The 17,542-nt window shown below is 42.3% G+C and overlaps 1 protein-coding gene across 1 annotated transcript in view; it reads right to left on the bottom strand.

Moving 5' to 3' along the window:
* Nucleotides 1-9,268: 9,268 nt before the first annotated feature.
* MRPS9 (mitochondrial ribosomal protein S9) overlaps nt 9,269-17,542 on the bottom strand; it is a 38,368-nt gene continuing 30,094 nt past the window's right edge. The window contains exons 8-11 of the mRNA XM_081003207.1: nt 15,273-15,441; nt 12,060-12,168; nt 10,435-10,604; nt 9,269-9,475 (exon numbers count right to left, since the gene is read on the bottom strand). Coding sequence (XP_080859333.1) covers nt 9,384-9,475; nt 10,435-10,604; nt 12,060-12,168; nt 15,273-15,441 — 540 coding nt within the window. The 3' untranslated portion in view covers nt 9,269-9,383. The remainder of the gene's footprint in view (nt 9,476-10,434; nt 10,605-12,059; nt 12,169-15,272; nt 15,442-17,542) is intronic.

The raw sequence follows: 17,542 nt of genomic DNA, 5'->3' as shown, positions 1-17,542 counted from the left end.
TCATGAAAGGTCTCAGTAAATTTCCCCTCAAAAATCCCTCATCCATTTGAGGCTTACCTCTCTCCACAGTCTATTTCCCAGTAATCATTTTCTTCTCGGTTAGGCTCCAACCTTTGAAGTGAACTCCAGTGGGGGAAAAGTGCCTCATCAAACAGAGAGCGAGCCTCTAAGCCGTGGGTAAGTTAGGAAGACTCAGAACTTCTGACCTACACATTCCTTTCACTCTCAGAATTTATTCCTCTTCAGTTTGGCTCAAGAAGCATAACAAATAGCAAGGAAAGCTAATTTGAGAAAGCACAGAAAAATCTTTATCTCTGTGTCCAGAATAATAAATATCAAGGTATTGTGTGGTCACTTATTTTTCTATGTTACAATCTTATTTTATTTTTGTAAAAAACTTTTCCTAATTGCTTATGTATCAGACTCACAGTATCGAAGAACTGGAAGAGATCACTAGGGTCATCAAATTTTGACAATGTGGGCTTAAATGCATGACCCTGAGATTCAGAGTCTCATGCTCCACTGACTGAGCTACTATGTCTATGTGTTGTGTCCCCCCCCCCTTTTTTGCTCTTTGTCGTCTTATACGTCACGTTCATGATGCCAGAAGGTTTTGTTTGATCTCCTTAGAAATATTATTTATAATAAAATAAAAGGATCCCTGGCCTCGTTTCATAGGTAATTGGGAGAGACCTACATTTAGGAGAGATGGGCTCTGCTGCCATTATGGATGCTTAAGCTGCGATTCCTGCATTGCGAGGGGGTTGGACTAGATTACCCTTGGGGGTCCCTCCCAACTCTACAATTCTATGATTCTAGGGCAATTTGGCTGTGAGATACCAGAGGTGAATTATTTGCTCTGCAATGAAGCTGTACATCAGATGCCCAAAGTAAGAGCCACCCAGACACGCCAACAAATAGCTTCCTTTGGGCAAACCGCCATGAAGACAACATGCGGTACAACAATACACAACCATTAGCACCATACAGTGGTACCTCGGGTTATAGAGGCTTCAGGTTACAGATGCTTCAGGTTACAGACTCTGCTCACCCAGAAATAGTACCTCGGGTTAAGAACTTTGCTTCAGGATGAGAACAGAAATCGTGCTCTGGCGGCGCAGCAGCGGTGGGAGGCCCCATTAGCTATAGTGGTACCTCAGGTTAAGAACAGTTTCAGGTTAAGAACGGACCTCCAGAACGAATTAAGTTCTTATCCTGAGGTACCACTGTACTGAACAATCCTCTATGCACTTACTTCAAAGTCAACATCTCAAGTTCACGCCCAGGTGCATAGGATCTTTTGAAATCGTGGATCAGGTGAGGTATAAACCAGGCACCAGACCAGAAGGCCGATTATCTAGTGCAGGCTTCCTCAACCTCGGCCCTCCAGATGTTTTTGGCCTACAATTCCCATGATCCCTAGCTAGCAGGACCAGTGGTCAGGGCTGCTGGGAACTGTAGCCTCAAAACATCTGGAGGGCCAAGGTTGAGGAAGCCTGATCTAGTGCAAGATCCTGTTCTCACAGCAACTACCCAGATGCCTGAGGGAAACCTTCAGTCACGAGGTCACTCTCCCGTTCTGTGGTTTCCAGCAAATGGTATTCAGGAGCAATACTACCTCCGACACTGAAGGCAGAGAGCAACCGTTGGAGCGATAGCCTTCTCTTTAGTAGTGAGGCATGTCTGGAACCCCCAGAAGGGGCAAGATCCTTCTGTGACCCTGATTCACCTCCTCAATTTGGAGTTCCTTCAGGAGGCGAACTGGGTCTGTTTTTGAGCCATGCTTCAGGGGGCAGCGGGGTGGGTGTGTCACCTTGCAGCAGAATGGCCTGGGAATGGTCTTGAATGAAGGGGACTCTGCCTATCCAACTCAGAAAAATAGAATTGCAGAGTTGCAAAGGGACCCCGAGGGTCATTCTGGTCCAACCCCCCTGCAATGCAGGAATCTCAACCAAAGCATCCATGACAGATGGCCAACCAACCTCTGCTTGAAAACTTCCAAGGAAGGAGGGAAAAAACCACTGCAATAAAAAAACAGGGTTTCCCCACAAAGGACTGTTGACTTTCCAACTGAGCCATCATTTTAGCGAAGTTCCCGCTCTCATTAAAATTTTTGACCATATCCCTTCATAAGGACCCTGCATACAAGCCGTGTTTCCTTACCAGCTCTGACCGTTCTTTTCTACGCTGCACATGCTGAAGTGTAATTTAAAAAAGAGAAAAGAAAAGATGATGAGGCAGAAAACTAAGTGCCGGCTAGTTACATAATACGTTTAGCTTCCTTCCCTGCACCTCGCTTACCGTAGCATTTTGCAGAGATCGGTGCAACTCAGAACACCTCCCCCATCCCCCGATTTAGTGGTGGTGGAGGAGTATTTGGAAAAATGCCTATCAAGAGAGACAGGCTGCTGCCAAGAAAACCGGCAGGATAGAGAAGCGCACCATCAGAGCTCCCAGACAGACCAAAGTGCTGCACCTTGGCGCTAGACAGCTACTGCAGGCAGCGCCATGCAAACAGCCAGCCCGGGCTTCAGTTTCTTGCAGCACCGGGAAATGCACGGCTCCCCCCCCCCCCCTTTTCTGCTATGCATGATGATCCCCGGTTGCTGAGAGTTTAATTCAGGCCAGATGAATATGCATAGTTAAAAGGTAGCAGGAGGTTTCTCCACTCCCCGCAAACCCTTAAAAAAATAAAAATCCGGTAGCTCGCCCCTCCAGACAACGCGTGCGCGCATCCGAGCCACGTACCTCGTTTCCGCTGCAAGGAAGCAGGCAGCCGCGGAGAGGCGAGCGCTGCGTCCCCGAGACGGCGACCCCGGCGCGCTCCATCCAGCGCGCACTCTGCGCTCCCGCCGAGCGCCCATCCGCGCCCAAGCGGCTCCAGGGCTCGGAGGCGGCCGAGGACGGTGAAGGGGAAAGCGCCCCCTCTACAGGCGCTCCCCCGCGGTCCACAACCGACAAGCGAAGGCCCACTCTTTGTCGGAAACAAAAATAGATACATGTCTTTATACCGCTAACCATTCCCATCCCCAGCGGCTATTTTTATATTATTGTTGTTGTTGTTGTTGTTGTTGTTGTTGTTGTTGTTGTTTAGTCGTTTAGTTGTGTCCGACTCTTCATGACCCCATGGACCAGAGCCCGCCAGGCACTCCTGTCTTCCACTGCCTCCCGCAGTTTGGTCAGACTCATGTTGGTAAGCTTCGAGAACACTGTCCAACCATCTCATCCTCTGTCATCCCCTTCTCCTTGTGCCCTCCATCTTTCCCAACATCAGGGTCTTTTCCAGGGAGTCTTGTCTTCTCATGAGGTGACCAAAGTATTGGAGCCTAAGCTTCACGATCTGTCCTTCCAGTGAGCACTCCGGGCTGATTTCCTTAAGAATGGAGAGGTTTGATCTTCTTGCAGTCCATGGGATTCTCAAGAGTCTCCTCCAGCACCATAATTCAAAAGCATCAATTCTTTGGCGATCAGCCTTCTTTATGGTCCAGCTCTCACTTCCATACATCACTACAAAACCATAGCTTTAACTAGACATTATTATTATTATTATTATTATTATTATTATTATTATTATTATTATTTTATAAAAGAACAAGATGGAGCAAGCTTCTTTTCTCCAGCTCCGGAGGGTCGGACTCGAACCAATGGCTTCAAGTTACCAGAAAAGAGATTCCGACTAAATCTCAGGAAGAACTTTCTTACAGTAAGTCAGAACTGTTCCACATTCCCTCAAGAAGTGGTGGGCTCTGCTTCATTGGAAGTGCTACGGCTGGATGGCCATCTGTCATGGATGCTTTAGTTGAGATTTCTGCATTGCAGGGGGTTGGACTAGATGACCCTGGGACCCAGTTCTCTCTTGTGGCTCCTAGAAGTTGTCAGCATGCCATAGTGGCCACACCCTGGGAAACAGCTTTGACTGGGTGGCTAAACGTGCATGCGAAGGCAGGCTCCAGTGGATTGAAAAGAGGAGACCAATAGTGGGTCCAACAGTCAAGAAGGTGCTTTTGGGCTTGTTCGCCTGGGAAGGTAGCCCATCTAGGAGAAGGAAAACTCTGATCCTAAACCTCCACTGCCTTGTGGGATATCTTTGGGAGAAGAAAAGGCTAAGGAGTGAACCCTACACAAATCCAGAGTGCAGTCCCTAAGGCGGTTGGATGGTGCTTTGTACACCTTCCTTCTGGCAACTCCTGCAACTAAGCTGGTGGCAGACATATTGCTCTGCTTTCCTTTGGACCACTTCAGCAAGGTCTTGTCTGGGCAGCAGCCCAGGACTTCTATACAGTGCCCAAGTTTGTGTCCCAGGGCGGTCACTTCAGTGCTGCTAACACAAGAGTTTGACTCCACAGATGGATGCCTTTTCACACCCACCCACAACATAATTGAAGGACTGGCATCCTGCATTCATAGAATCCTAGAATGGTAGGGCTAGAAGGGATCTCAAGGGTTATATAGTCTAACTTTCTGCAATGCATAAATCTTTTGTGTGACATGAGGTTCGAACCCACGACCTGAGATTAAGAGCTTCCTGATCTACCAACTGAGTTATCAGTCAAGAGAAAACTATGTGGCTCGCATGGAACATTTCCCCAGTTCCCTCTCCCTCTCCTTATCACCAACCGATAAATAAAAAGCAATGAAATGAGCAAATGGAACCAAAGACAACAAAAACTACATCTGCAGAACATTCAGAGCCACTCCCAAAGCACACAGAGTAAGGAGCTTGCATCTATATGTAAACTGTAATTGTGCCACTTTCTTCTTGACATTACCATCTTCATAAAACATAATAGATTGCTAATTATCCACTGGAATGAAAGTCAAGCTTCAAGAGCAGCTTAGGTGGGGAAGAATGGTCCACAAGGGAGAGAGGGAAAACATCTCATCACAAGAATCAAAGTCATGAAGGCAGTGCCATGATTCAAGAGATGCTGGTTTATAAAACATTTTGGAGCATTTATTCATGATGTTTGCAAAAAAGGGACCCTGACAACAGAGATCTTTAAGAAGCTTTCTTCAAAATGAAGAAAACAAGATTGATCAGGAACATATATCCTAAGAGTGAACATTCCTTTTTAAAGGGCAACCCAGAGGTGATTTGACAACCACCATACATTAAAGGGCAATGTATCTGCAAATATTTTGGGGTCCTCCAATAGTTAGATCCAAATTATCCATGGAAGACAATCATACTCAGTTATGAGTGATCACCAAAGAAGGTCAGTAGTCATGGTGACTCTAATTATTATTGCTTAAACATTTTAAAGCAATAATAATTAGAGTCACCATGACTACTCACCTTCTTCTTTGGTGATCACTCATAACCGAGTAAGATTGTCTTCCATGAACACAGTCTTAACAGTGAGTCCGGAAGTAATTGTGGAGGCCACAGTGGGGACATAGGTTTCCGGGCAGGAGTTGATCACATCGAGGATTTGCCAAGCATGCCTTCCTCTAAGCTTATTTCTCCTTTTTGTCCTGAGTTCGTGCGTCTTCAAAGTCCATGATGCGTTTGGTAAAGGCTCCCCAATTAGGAGTGCTCGCAGGCCAGTGCCTCCCAATTTTCTGTGCTTATAACTGCATTTTTTAAGATTTGCCTTGAGAGCGTATTTAAACCACCAGTACAGTGGTACCTTGGGTTAAGAACTCAATTCGTTCTGGAGGTCCGTTCTTAACCTGAAACTGTTCTTAACCTGAAGCACCACTTTAGCTAATGGGGCCTCCCACTTCTGCCACACCGCCAGAACACGATTTCTGTTCTCATCCTGAAGCAAAGTTCTTAACCCGAGGTATTATTTCTGGGTTAGCGGAGTCTGTAACCTGAAGCATATGTAACCCGAGGTGCCACTGTATTTCGCTTTTCATTCTACTGAGTCACCTTACAGGGTTCTTGCTAGTGCTATGTTAGCGATAATCTACAAGCAGATTTGTCCACACTATCAGGAATACTGCAGGGTTTTTTTGTGTCCATCCCACTTTAAGACAGGCTGCGGCCGCTCCAGAACCGTGCAGTGATTGTTGAGTGGAATACCTGGACATGCAGCTATTACCTTTATGCTGAGGGAATGGCACTGGCTACTGACTAGTCACAGGGCCATGTAAACGTTTATTAACATTATAAAGCCCACAAAAACTTGGGGGCAGGGTACTCATCCCAATACAGACTTCTAAGATCACCCAGGGAAACGGTACTCGTGGCACCACTCCACAGAACATAGGATGATAGCTCTAAAATGGACAGTTTCTGCTGCTGCTACACCACTTTGGAATGCCTTTCACTCTGCCATACGTGAAGCAACAATTATTTGCTTCAGATATCTTCAGATGTATCTGTTTGTGCCAGCTTTCCCTGGTCTCTGAATCAATGGGCTTCTGTTTTGATATTGATTTAAGTGTTTTTATGTTGATTCATACTGTTGCACACCACTTGGAAACGTTTAAAACATTAAGCGGTTTTGAAATACTTTTAAATTTAATTCAATAAATACAATATTCAAAGGGGGAAAAATACTTTCTTTAAAAAGATGGAAGAGTAAAGCTAAAGGCATCGTACAGGTATCAAGCCTGTGTTAGTCTTTCGTTCTTCTGAAAATTCACTTTTTGGAAGAAGAGCCATTGGCGAAAAACAGGATGACAATGATTGGATGATGGCGTCGTGCAGATACCTCATAAAGAGTAAGTGAAGAATAGCAATTCCACTCTAAGCACGTGGTGTGGAAGCATCTTCCCCAAAACGGTCAGAAAAAAAGTTGTGTTCCATCTGGCTTCTCTGCAAAATCTTCTGGTGCAAATTAAAATTTCAAGGGTTGGGTGTTCTTTGGTTCGGTTCAGACATGCTGGTCTAAATAGCTTGTCAAAATACTGGTGCTGCTGGCTTCTCAGAGAGGAACGCCATGATTTCCTCTTTTCAGAACCTGCTTTTCTTTTGCATCTTTAAGTACATTATTTACATTGGGAGGGTAGGCAGCTGCTCTCTCTGGGCAATGACAACAAAACATTGTGGTTACCCACAATGCACTATCCAGCTTCTTTTCTTGCAACTACTGCATTGTCACCGGTATAGGCTGTGGTTCACAGGCTAGGCTCTATAGAAAGCCACTGTCCATAGAAAAGCTTGCTACGGAAATTACCAGGGTTGGGGGGGGGGCACATCTTTAAAGTTGTTAAATGTTACAAATATTATGCATAAATGTATCCTTTCGACTTGCTGGGAAATCACCTAGCTTTAAAAATCATATAAAATCAACTCCTTTGCTAGTTTCCTTCATTCCATCGCCAATTTGCTTCATCAGCCAAGGACATGGAAACCACTCGGTCCCCGCCATAATCCCTCAAGCGGGAGGTCACTCACAGGAGTACTCACTCATAGGTGTCAATCGCTGGGCAAAGGCACTCTTCCGGACTTGCCCAGGTGGCAGACTATGCAAACCAAAGTTCTATTGTCCCTTTGTAGTAGGTGCTTAGAATGTACTTCCCAATACATATCCTATATCCGCCTGTTGCCCCAACACATTCCTCCTATGTTAATCATGTATAACCCTTCCTTTTTCTGATATAGCAATGATGTAGTGATGATGCTTAATGAACTGTATGCTGGGATAAAACAGAAACTTTTAAAAGTCCTTGTCACCCCATCCTCGGGGTTCAAAATTCCTCTTTGAACCTGCTGCGCAATAAACTCTGGTCTACAGCTATTTGCTCCGACTGAAGTCCATCCTTTATTCCGCAGGGACCCATGGGCTCTGCCCGACGAGCTGCGTGACTGAGCAGCCTCGCACCTAGATTTTTCCGTAACAGCTGGTAATTGAATTTATCAACACTGTTTTAGATTCCTAGAATTGTAGAGTTGGAAGGGACCCTGAGGATCATCCAGTCCAACCCCCTGCAATGCAGGACTGTGCAGCCGACCCATACAGGGATCAAACTTGCAACCTTGGCGTGATCAGCACAACACACTAACCAACTGAGCTATCCAGGCTGTTGTTTACAATGGCAAGAGATAATGATCATGCAATGCACCAATACAGAGACATGTTATTTACCTACTGCCTGAATTCACTGTATCTGTTCCTGTATAGCTCACACAATTATTCCTCTATCCTCAGTGGGTCTTTGACATTAAAGTAAGTCTCCCACAACATTCCTCCCCTCCCAAATAATAATTGTTAGGGCTAGTAATTAAGATAATCATAGTACATTAACTGTATGATAATTGCATAAATCTGCATACGAATAAAATAATTCTGGAGAGAGCAAAAAAAAGCATTCTTCACTTTTAGATAATGCATACAGGTGTTGAAGCATGAATTATTTTAGAGAAGATGTCTCTTAAGATGCTATCTGCTTCCTGGGGTTTTGGTAATGACTTGTATTAAACACAGGCTGCCTGATTAACAGGGACACCTTTTTAGTTTATCAAAAGGTTTGCAAAATGATTACTCTAACCAATCAACTAATTATTGCAACCCTCATAATGTTCAAGCAATTAAAAACCCTCCAAATTAGTGACCTTACTTACACTAGTTAGGCAGCAATGAAAAAAAAAGAAAAAAAGTAGTAGCATTGTGTAAAATAGTCTGGGCTCTAACAATATCTGCGCTCATGATTTAAATAGTTTCGTAAGCATATGTGTGTTAAAAAGTCTGATGCAATTCTACACAATCTCCACATTTCCTTATTTTTGCCCCCTTTGGAAACCTATGTAATTTTGTAAGGTAGACTGTAAACAGCCCCATCTTGTGGTAAGAAGGTTGTATTGACAGCCAGAATTAAATTCAATTTTAAAAACTGATTAAAATAGTTTGTGTGTGCTGCAAAGAAGGTATACATTTTTCATGCAATCAGTGACTTGGGGCATCACAGATTCTAAATACGACTTGCATATGATGACAGAACATATACCAACCATGCTGTTTTCAGAAAGAGGATTCCTAATAGTTTCACCAAGGAAGAAATAATTCATTGTCTTGCTTTTTCATACTGAAGGCTCAATACCTTTGTACCTTCTGCTTTAACAACAAAGGGCAGAGCTCTTGAAGAGCAACTCACATTGCCTCCCTATTCGTCCTACAACTGCAGCCTCGTTCTGTACTTCCTTCCATGTCTAGCTGCCTCTATTCTGTTCCCCTCTATCCTGTCCCCACGTTTATTAAAGTTCCCGCTGCTCATTCAGTAGGAAAGCAACTTTGACATCAAGCAAGTTTAATACCTCCAACTCTTTTTGTTTTGTCCTTTTCGTAAAAGAAGAAAAAACATGAATGGGAATTTGGGGTAGGTGGGAGAGAAACAATTTAATTACAAATATATAGATATATATTTACACACATCCACATGTCTAAAATTTATCCATCGCAACAGCTGCAATGCACTTTGTTTCACTTCTGAATTTAGCGCTTTTGCCAGGTGAACTTTTTGCGGGATCCCGCTTGGCCGGGCTTCTTCCGCTCTCTCACACGTGGATCAACTGCTAGGAGACCAGCTGCAGGGGCGAGAGAAAGGTTAGAAGAAGTTCAGTCACGGTGCTTCTATACTACACTCAGAACAGCAGCTGAACTTGGGAGAAGAAAACAGGAAGGTGCAAGCTGAAGCCCAGTGGAATGAGATAAGCTAATGATGAGATTGTACACTTAAAAATATGAAGTACGTTTCCATTGTTTCTGGATTATATTTTTTTGTTTTTGTCTTATCAAAGACAAATGTTTAAATGATTATTTATGTAGACAAGGATTAAGCGTAAGGTATTGGTTGTGTTTAGAACAGATTTATGAAAGATTTAGAAAACTTATTGATTAGAATATTTGTATGAGATTGTATGGGAAAAATACGGAATAACAGATACAAATTTGCTTAAAATGTATATAGGAAATGCAGTGTAAGCGATGGAAGTCAATCAATGAAGTTTTATTTGTTGAGATATTTGTGGAGTGAATTTGGAGGAAATTCTTCCAATTTTTCTCCTTTTTCCAATTTTTTCTTCTTTTCTTTTCATCCTTTTCTCTTTTTTGTTCTTTTTATATATTTGTGTGCTTATCTGAAAAATATATGTATGTATTTTGCTTGTATTTTGTATTATGTTAAATAAAATTTAATAAAAAAACCAAAAATAAAAATATGAAGTACGACCACTTTTCATGAGTGGGTTCCATAAGAGTTGCAGCCAATGGATTCCATGCCTCAAGGAATAGATTTCTGTTCAGGCAGCAAGAATTCCTCTTTTTCGCCCTCCCCCTCATCTGCTCTGGATGGTTGGGGGACCTTCTGGAGCAATTTTTTTTTGGGGGGGTGTACAAAGGGATTGCTGGGGGTGGAAGAGGAAAGAAGGGTGAAGTCCTGCTGTGTGAATGGATGTCCACTTAAGCAATGCTTGGATTCAGCCCAAACATTTCTAATGCAAAACACAAAGATGAGCCAGGGCAACTTTCTTCTTCATGATTATACCTTGCCTCATGGACTCCACCTCGTTTTCGGTGACAAAGCTGCACAACGCTCTTGCGGAAGCTAAGCGGATCGCTCCGGCCTGCGCTGCTCTTCCTCCCCCAGAAACAGAGCAGACCATGTCGTGCTTCTCCAGGCGATCGAGAAACTGGAAGGGGAACATCAGCTGTTCTCTGAAAAACATACAAATGCATCCAGCATTATTGGCTCATGTAGTCCAGTTTTAACACCAGAAATCAGGGAGACAGGTGGAAATGATCTAGATCAGTGGTTCCCGATCTTTCCCCACAAAATTGTGGAGGGTTTGGATAGACCACTTGTTTATTCCCCCCCCCTTGTTGTATCAACTGTAATGCACTGTGCTAGATGCTGTATGGTTTTTCGTTGCATTTTTATCCCTCCTTTCACTTCTTTTATGTTGCATATATAGATTCCATAAAATTCAGCTTGCCTTTAATGGCAAACATAGCATGGTTGCCAGCAAAATGATGTTAATATAAAACTATGTCAAATGAAAACTCCCAAGGCAAATATCTAGAACAGGCTCATTTGCAAAGAAAGAAAGATAACCAACATAACCCTCTCTCTATTTCTCTCTCTCTTTTGCAGTGCCACAGACAACAAACAAATGAGTTTTGTTAAGATTCTGGAAGGCTGCATTTGGCTTGGTGGGGAACAATTTATGCAGGCCTCTAAAGATCAGTTTCCAATAAGGAAACTGCAGCCTTCTTGTGAGTTTAAATGCATTAATCTAGCCTTAGTTACAAACAGGATGCCTTTGGTCCAATCTGGTAGGGCTCTTGCATAAATGGCACCTAGAATACCCCTCTGTTCCAATCTGTGCCCAAGATTAACTAGATTAGGTGCATTATATCTCGGAAATCCTGGCTTGATAAATGGATTTGCATCATCACTCTCTCATGTTGCATGGAACGTTTTCTCAAGTGGAACAATCCACTTGGTGAGAAGATGAACAAACAGAGAGCTTCAGATCAGTTTCAAGGTGGCCCCAGGATTCCAACTTGTATTAGGTGCTATGACAAAAGATCATGCAGACTTCTTATCCAGTTTGAGTGCAAAAAACAAAAACAAAAACACAGTGATAGAAGGAAATAGTTTAGCCCAGGAGAGAAACATTTTTTATTTTTAATATATTTAGGCCACTCGTTCAGCCATAGTCTAATTGTTTACAAATGCTTTTGACTTTGGTGTTTTTCAGTGCAATCCTGCAATCGGGGATCCCAGGTTTTATCCGGTGGCATGGAAGAGTCTCCAGGTGAGATCTCTTTAGTCCATCATCTTCCTGGAAGTCCTCTTGATGGGCGGTGTTCAATTCAGACATTTGTGACTTTGGTTAAACAATGGCAAGAAATAAGATGCTTCCAATTTTTTGTAAGTATTGATGGTAGGGTGGTGTGCACATGTAATACAACCTCAATCTTTAAACAAAAATGAAAACTGAAGAAACTAAGAAACCTATACAACTCATATCCCTACCTTCCTCTCAAAGTCACCCAGGGCAGCAGTCTTTGCTAAGACTAGAATGGCTATAGTCTTTGTTTCAGCAACATATCCCCTTGAATTTTTTTTAATAAAATAACTATCTACAGCAAACTTAGTTCACTCACCTGTCCTGCAAGACTGGAAAGTAAAGTATATAATCATCTCCATTTATAGTAATTTTCCCACTTCCATTGTCATAAACCTTAACGGTTGCTTTTGCTGTCTTTCTCCAGCCTTGAAAAAATAACACACGTTTATATTTAGCATCTCAAAAATCACACGTGGCATGCTCATCATGGGAAAATCCTAGCAAAAGTGAAATTCTCTCATAATAAATATTATTTAATCCAAGTTCATCACACAACATTCTTTCCTAGCCAATTGCAGTACTGCCCATGTTTCTTTTTCCTATGAGGAAAAGTTTCTATTTGTAATGTAACAAAAGCTATTTTATCCATCCTGAAGCCCAATACTGATTCAGTGCCTAAATTTGTTCCGGAATGGGAAAGACTTGAGTTGCCAGCCTTTTGACACTTCCGTATGGGTGAAGCTGCCTCAGTTGTTCAGGTAATGGAAACAACAGAAAGTCCATCTCATAGCCAATAAATAGGGACTGTTATTCTAGGTATTGGCCATTGAGTGGGTTCTGATGCTTCCTGTTTATCTGTGGTTGCTAAAATGATACCAAGGAAATTTGCATTATTATTATTATTTATTATTTAGCTGCTGGGAAACCCAAGTGGTATGGCTAAGCCCTGAGATTAGTATTATTGTCTTATGGCAGAGACACTGGCATCTTTCGACAACAAAGGCTTTACACATAATCTCTCTCCATCCGTGCAAGTAGTTGTTATAAAAATACTGAAAAGATTTGAATAAATTGAAAAAAGGGATAAACAGCAAGAACAAAAATGTCTCATCCCATTAAAGAAAAATGGGACATGGTGGATAAAATATTCATATTGCCGCCATTGCTATGAATATTTCTTTTTTTCCTCCAGCAGAGGGAAGCATACTCTGAGAATTCAAAATGGCAGCCAGCATCTTCAACAGAGAAACTGGATTTTGATAAGATAAATAGTTAGTTAGATTCAGACCTATACAACATACATGGAGAATTATTCATTAATAGTGACCAAAAACTCTGTTTAAGCATAAATACTTAGCAGCTCATCTCATTTACTTCAAATGAAATTAGATATGCCTAAAGCCACAGGACTTCAGATAAAGTGATTTTTAAGGTTAGCTCAATGTGCCAATTGCAAGATTTTAGGGCAGTGAGATTTCCCCAGCTGTTGATTATTGTTGATTAATTTCTGTTTGATTTTACAATTTTTAAAACTGTCGTAAGCAGCATTGAGAACAGCAAATGCAATGGAATGGTAGGCTATAAGTATTTTAAATAATAAATATGAAGAAATGATGGACCTGGACCTTAAGGCAACTTGTTGCGAACTGGGAAGAACGTTTATCAACGAAGAAACGGCACATTAGTCCAATCAATGGCTGCGTTCATACATCGTAGTAATTTATAGCTAATGGTTTACTGTGAATGTGCAGATGCACACACAACACCCTTTCGCTAGGGTGAAAAGGAGCACCAAACCACAATCCCCGACTTAGCGTTATTTCCAAACTAGGGATCATGGTTTGTTCAACTCCAAACCAACCCTGATTTGAAGCCAAGCTTTTTCTTAGCTTCAGATCATAGTTTGGAGTCAAACAAACACAGCCTGTTACAATCCCCAGTTCAGATGTACTGTTAAGTTAGAGATCGTGGTATGTTGCTCTTGGTATGGGATGAGCAATGTGGGCGTAATCTCTGTGTTCACAGTAAAACAGTAACTGCGGCTTACCATGGCATGTGAACAGGTCATACATGGGACTATGTCTATGTTTTTAAGACTGCAATCCCATATTCACTTTCCTGGGAGTATGTCCCACTGAACTCAGTTACAAATTGTTTTGATCAAGCCCATTATGCATTTAGGGATGTAAGAAAATAAAATGATGCAATCTACTACTGATACAAAGAATGCTTTCAAAAACAAATTCCTTAGGTTTCAGATAATCTTTACACTGAAAATCTTTAAACAAAAGATTATGCTTTTCAACAAATACCCGTATTTTGTTTGATGAAGTCTCGTTGGTATGAAAATATCACCAGCATGTTTAGAAGATTCAGCCATAGTCTATAATCTTTCTCAACACAGACAGTAATATTAAATGGAAGAATTAACACACATACAAGCCCAGAATCTTATCAATCCGAGTCACTGTGGTGTTGTGAAAACTGAGTTAACAACAGGTAAAATTTGAACAGCTTTGCTTGTTAAGAAAATAAGGTACTGAACTAGCCCAAATGAACTGTCAGGTTAAAAAAACCCCACATAAATGAGAAATAAATGCTTAATAGATACAGTCATAATGCATTGCATTCTTTTATCATGAAACCAGGTGTGAATACAGCCTGATCGTAAGCCTGTGTGTTTACTCAGAAGTAAAGCCCAGTGACTTCAATGGGACTACTATGTGCGATTTTTCCGCATACGTCTGCCAAATTGTTATCTGCCCACCCAAGGAAAGCTGCTAATGGGTCCTTATGCCCTAGCAAAACAATTTCATGAAACAAGTACGACAACATTTCACATTTCACCACAAATCTTGGGGCAGCATTTCTTGGTTCAACATCATAGGAGAATAGGAAGCTGCCTTATGATCCATCTTGCACAGTACTGTCTACACATTGACTGACAGCTGCCCTTCAGAGTTTAAGACAAGAGGTGCTCACAGCACTATCTGGAAATGCTGGGGAATTTGAACCTGCGTCCTTCTGTAAAGGTAAAGGGACCCCTGACCATTAGGTCCAGTCGTGACTGACTCTGGGGTTGCGCGCTCATCTATAGGCCGAGGGAACCGGAGTTTGTCCGCAGACAGCTTCCGGGTCATGTGGCCAGCATGACTAAGCCACTTCTGGCGAACCAGAGCAGCACACGGAAACGCCGTTTACCTTCCCGCCAGATTGGTACCTATTTATCTACTTGCACATTGACATGCTTTCGAACTGCTAGGTTGGCAGGAGCTGGAACCGAGCAACGGGAGCTCACCCCATCACGGGGATTCGAACCGCCGATCTTCTGATCAGCAAGTCCTAGGCTTTGTGGTTTAACCCACAGCGCCACCCTCTGTGTCCTTCTGTATACAACGCAAATGCTCTAGCCCTGAGCTATGGCCCTTCCCATGCTTGTGAATGGACAACCAGGAAAACATATTTTATTTCTCAGGTTACCAAGAACTAGCCCTCTCTCTGCAAAGGAAAAACAAGAACAAAAAGTTACCTTCTGCAGTACTGAAGGCCAGGCCCTGCTCATCATACTGTAGGGGTTCTATGTTCTGCTTTTTGGATTGCACAGGTAATTGCTTACGGAATTTTTGCACATAATCATCTTCAATCTCATGGCACGGCATTGCAACCAGTTTTTCTAGCAGCTGAATACACCGTGAATACTGTAGACAATAAAAAATATCATTAAGGGGTTGGGGGTGCAAGTGTAATTGCATTTGCCAACAACTTCTATTTTTACATGCATGATCTTTCCAGTTCTGCTCTTATTGACAACTTTTGACAGGATGACACTTCTGCATTTGCATGCTGCTTTCAAAACAACATGCAGATGTATCATTTTCTATGTGAATAAAGATACCTAATCCTTTTTTTTTAACCCTAGCAACAAATGAATCCAGAATTCAAAAAAATGCAACCAACCTCTTTGTAAGACGGGATTACCACATTAAAATGAAGTTCATCTTAATTTTCAAAGAAATATTTTGCAGGCCTCAAAACAGAATCCAATTCTTTGATGAAGAGTGGCAAGAGGTAAGCTTCCCAACTCATTTCAAACAAGTTGATATGTACATTTAAATGGAAATAATTTTATTTTCCTAAACGCCACTTCTTAGGTGATTATATTTCGTAATACATACGGAAAATGTGTATCTATGCCACTGGCTGTTCAGTCGGGAGTTACTTTAAATGTTTATAATTTTCTTTTTAAACCAAACAATCAAGCTTCTTAAAAATTCAAGCGATACTTGACTTAAAGGGCAACCTCTTGAAATAAATTATCCTTTGCTACTATGTGCTTCGTTCCCTACATCGTGAACATGTGATTAGAAAGTAAAACGCCGCACTGCTAGTACATGATCTTGTTAATAAGGCTTATCTGAAGGCCTTGTGGCATCAAGAAATTTAAGAAGCGGCTGTAAGTATAAAGTCTTTCACACACTGGCACACATGTTTGTGTTGATGACGAATGTTGTATTGATGACCACAGATCTTAAATACCTGTTTAGTGCACACACAAAAGACAGAAATAAAGAACAGAATTAATGGGGGGGGGGGGGGAGAGCAACAGAGGTGACATAATGAAGATGCAGGTAATTCTTTGTACAGAGTACCTGATCTCTCATCATCACCTTTTTATTACAAGTAATCCAATTGGCAGACGTAGCAGTATTTGTTTGGCACAAGCCCTCTTTACTTGTTCCTCTCCACACAATTATAATCACATGGAGATGCACCCACTGCCTTTGGGGCCACACCATCCTTGCCCCTTCCTGCTCTCTACATATTTTGGAGAATGTTGTTAAAGAGAAGCCTGCTGAACGCCCATAAACACTTCCCACAAAGGGGAGAGAGCCTGAGTGCGCAATAGGCTTTCCCTTTACAAACATTCCCCCTAAAGCAGCGGTTCTCAACCTGTGGGCCCCCAGATGTTGTTGGACTACAACTCCCATCATCCCTAGCTAGCAAGGCCAGAGCTCAGGGATGATGGGAGTTGTAGTCCAACAACATCTGGGGACCCACAGGTTGAGAACCGCTGCCCTAAAGTGTGAGCAGTGGGGAAAGGCAGGACCAGCAGGGGACCCAATAGTGGGATCAGGGGTGCAGCCCTGCATGCTCTCTTCACACAACTACCATCACATGGAGACTAGGTTATCCTAGGTTCCCCAAAATATTCTGCATATTACACACTTACACACACACACACACACACACACACACACACTGTTGTACATTTGTTTAACACCACCACAACATGCAAGGGATTATATAGGGCTAGCACATTACGAGCCATTATTATTTTGTTTCTGCAGTGTTCTTGCTGATTTTATGTTTCTCTTAATAAATAAACTCTTTGTTATGGGGTTCCCTGCTGCACCAACGCTGTGAGAAGTAAAGTGCCTTCCAGGTCTCCAACCTTTAGGCAGTACTGCCTCCACCTTGCTTTTAAGTTTCCAAGTCAACAGGCAGCAGGGAAGCTCACAGCTTTAAAGCGCTTATCTTGGGATTTAGGAAACCACCCACATCCTCTCTTCATATTCCCTGCTTCCACAAGCCTGTTGCCAGAGTGGCCAGGCTCATGGGAAATAAAGCAGTGAAGTAAAGCGACAAGCCAATCCTCCCGTTTTCCAAATAAGAGTTCATTTAAGGGAAAAAATAGTGATTAAGAATGCATAGGATCTAGCTAGCCTTACACTTTCAGCAAGCTATGAAGTTCAGCTTGCATGCCTGGAAAATGCATGACTCTTTGAGATGTTTCAATGA

The sequence above is a fragment of the Podarcis pityusensis genome, assembly GCF_964106645.2.
Source record: "Podarcis pityusensis genome assembly, chromosome: 4".
NCBI lineage: Eukaryota > Metazoa > Chordata > Lepidosauria > Squamata > Lacertidae > Podarcis > Podarcis pityusensis.
The sequence above is the reverse complement of the archived record's forward strand: the minus strand, read 5'-3'. Positions and strand labels throughout refer to the sequence as shown.